The 2,500-nt window shown below is 50.8% G+C and overlaps 1 protein-coding gene across 2 annotated transcripts in view; it reads right to left on the minus strand.

Moving 5' to 3' along the window:
* LOC143028361 (cyclin-dependent kinase 4-like) overlaps positions 1 to 2,500 on the minus strand; it is a 495,706-nt gene that overhangs the window by 317,090 nt on the left and 176,116 nt on the right. For both annotated transcript variants that reach the window (XM_076190325.1, XM_076190324.1), the window contains exons 2-3: positions 824 to 1,502; positions 105 to 273 (exon numbers count right to left, since the gene is read on the minus strand). In XM_076190325.1, coding sequence (XP_076046440.1) covers positions 105 to 273; positions 824 to 1,133 — 479 coding nt within the window. In that variant the 5' untranslated portion in view covers positions 1,134 to 1,502. The remainder of the gene's footprint in view (positions 1 to 104; positions 274 to 823; positions 1,503 to 2,500) is intronic.

The following is a 2,500-nucleotide window of genomic DNA, read 5'->3' on the forward strand; positions in this document are numbered from 1 at the left end:
AGGCAGACACGCAGATAGACAGACAGACAGTCATCCAATGACCTTTTGGACGCGGGTCGATTGCGCTCCCCACCACCCAAACAAGACTCGAACCTCATCCTTACCTGACAATGTTCGGATGTTCGTATCGCTCGAGGCTTCGTAGGACAGCGATCTCCCGCACGGTAGTGACGGGGACGCCATCGTCGTTGAGCGCCACTCGCAGCCGCTTGAGGGCCACGAAGCGGCCGTCGTTGCTCAAGTCACGGGCCCGGTACACGGTCCCGTAGGCGCCTGCGGAAAGAACAGAAAAAAACATAAGAATAGAGGAGACTGCAAGAGACCACAAGGCTTACACTAGGACGTTGGCTCCTGCAGAAAGAACATAAGAATGAAGGAGACTGCAAGAGACCATAAGGCCTACACTAGGCAGTTCTATGTCCATTACCACCTATCATCCCCATCACTCACTTCGTTACTAAAGGTGGTGGCACACTAGGCCAGCATGACACTTGCTTTTGCTACTCCGTTCGAGTAGAAACGACTTCGGTTACAACATTCAAGATTTCCGAAGGAAGATCTCAATAATGTATTGGATTCGTCGAGGTTTAACTTCTCTTAGTTCGTCATTCAGCTCCTCACCATATGACGCAAGAGTAATTTGACATTTGGAAATTTGAAAAACAAAAGATCATACAAACGAGGTAGCAAAAGCAAGTAGCATGCTAGCAAGAAATGCCCACTGTGCCGCCACCTTAAGTATGCTCCTGACCCTTAGCACATAATAATAATGAAAAAAAAGAGGTAGTGGGTTCTCAGCACCAACGCCTTCACCCGAACTTACCGTTGCCGACCTCATGCATGTCTACGTAGTTATCCGCGGCTCGCGGTAGCTCCGCAACAGCGTTCATTGCGGCCTGTGCGGCTGCGGCCTGCGTCGCCGCAGTGGTGGACGCGGAGGACGAGGGCTCGGGGGGCAGGGAAACCCTCGGAGGGACGTCTGCGTCTTCCTCCTCCTCCCGAGGGGAGGAGGTGGTCCTCGAAGTTCTGACCACCTCCCCCTCAGCCCCGCCGTTGCCGCCCCCGGCCACCGCGCGGCCTCCTCCGCTACCCGTAGTTGCGGCTGCGGCGTCGCCTGAGCTTGCCATCGTCATCACAGACAGGTTGTTGATCGTCCTAGGGTGGATGGGTCTCGGCGGGGGGCTGTCTGGTGCCCACTTCTCCTGCTCCTGCTCCTTGTACAGCTCTCAACTCCAAGAACAGCTGACAACGAGGAGAACAAGGAGGGCACCACTGAATCACCGAAATCTACCGCAGCAGGAGCAGCAGCAGCAGCAGCACCACAGCAGCAGCAGCAACACCACCGAAGGACGTCGCGCTCACAAGCTACCACCATGACATTCCTGGAACCGAGGGTCAGAAATCCAGGAGTGGAGTCGAGGGAGGGGGAGGGGGGTGGGTCCTCCCACCTGACGATGCTAATCCTCAACAGGAGCTGGCCATTATTCCCGGAAAATTCTCATCTGAAAAAAGAAAAAACAAGACATTAGTTGTGAACTCCAAATCTAGCCTCTCTCTCTCAATAATCTATTAACATATGAATACAGCGTGGAAGTGTATATTTTGCATGTGATTACCATTTTACATGTGATTACCATTTTATCTTTGAGTAAATTAGGTGACCACTAACGACTGTAAGTGTTATCACACTAGGATATTTTCCCTCCAACCTTCGATTAATTGGTGGTACCGCCCACTTCCACGACTTTTTCCGCCGTCAAATCACTTGGGCAAACTATTTTGTTTTCTCAACAAAAATACATAAAATGTCATTTGATGTGTTGGAGTAGAAATATTTTCCCCCAGTATATCAGATTCTTTCTCGAAAGTTGCGCGCTGCAAATCTGCTCTAACAATCAAAAGGAAAACAGCCCAGTGTGATAACGCCTTTAGTTAGAGGGCAAAGGGTGACATATTGAAATAGGGAAGGGAGAGGTCAAGGAGGAAAAAATGAAGAGGAAGGAGAAGAGGAGTGAGAGGAGGAGCGATAGGAAGAGAGAACGGGATAGGAAAAAATATAGGGGCAGGAGAGAATGGGTGGGGAGAGAGGGAAGGGAGGAAAGGGAGGAAAGGGAAGGGAGGGGAAGGGAGGGGAGGGGAGGGGACAGAGATGGTCCATGACTCGATCTTCCATATTATGACAGCCACCTGCGACTTCCTGTATACATATACAGACTCAGACTCTCTCTCTCTCTCTCACACACACACACACGCACATTAGTGTAGTAATTATCATCGCAGTCTTGTACACCGAGGTACCGAGTTTGCGCCGTCCTCGATGTGAGAGAATTGTCCAGTAAGATGGCAAGTCATTACACTCCCTCTTCAAAGTACGGAATGAATGCTTGTTCAAAAAGATCGTAGCATGATTTACTGGTCGGCCTTATGTATGGCCTCTGGGCTCTCATCCGGAAGGGTAGCAGCTGTTGATCACGATCGTGATCGGACACCATGGCGAGTC

The sequence above is a fragment of the Oratosquilla oratoria genome, chromosome 9 (genome assembly GCF_046742065.1).
Source record: "Oratosquilla oratoria isolate Oo_2021 chromosome 9, ASM4674206v1, whole genome shotgun sequence".
NCBI lineage: Eukaryota > Metazoa > Arthropoda > Malacostraca > Stomatopoda > Squillidae > Oratosquilla > Oratosquilla oratoria.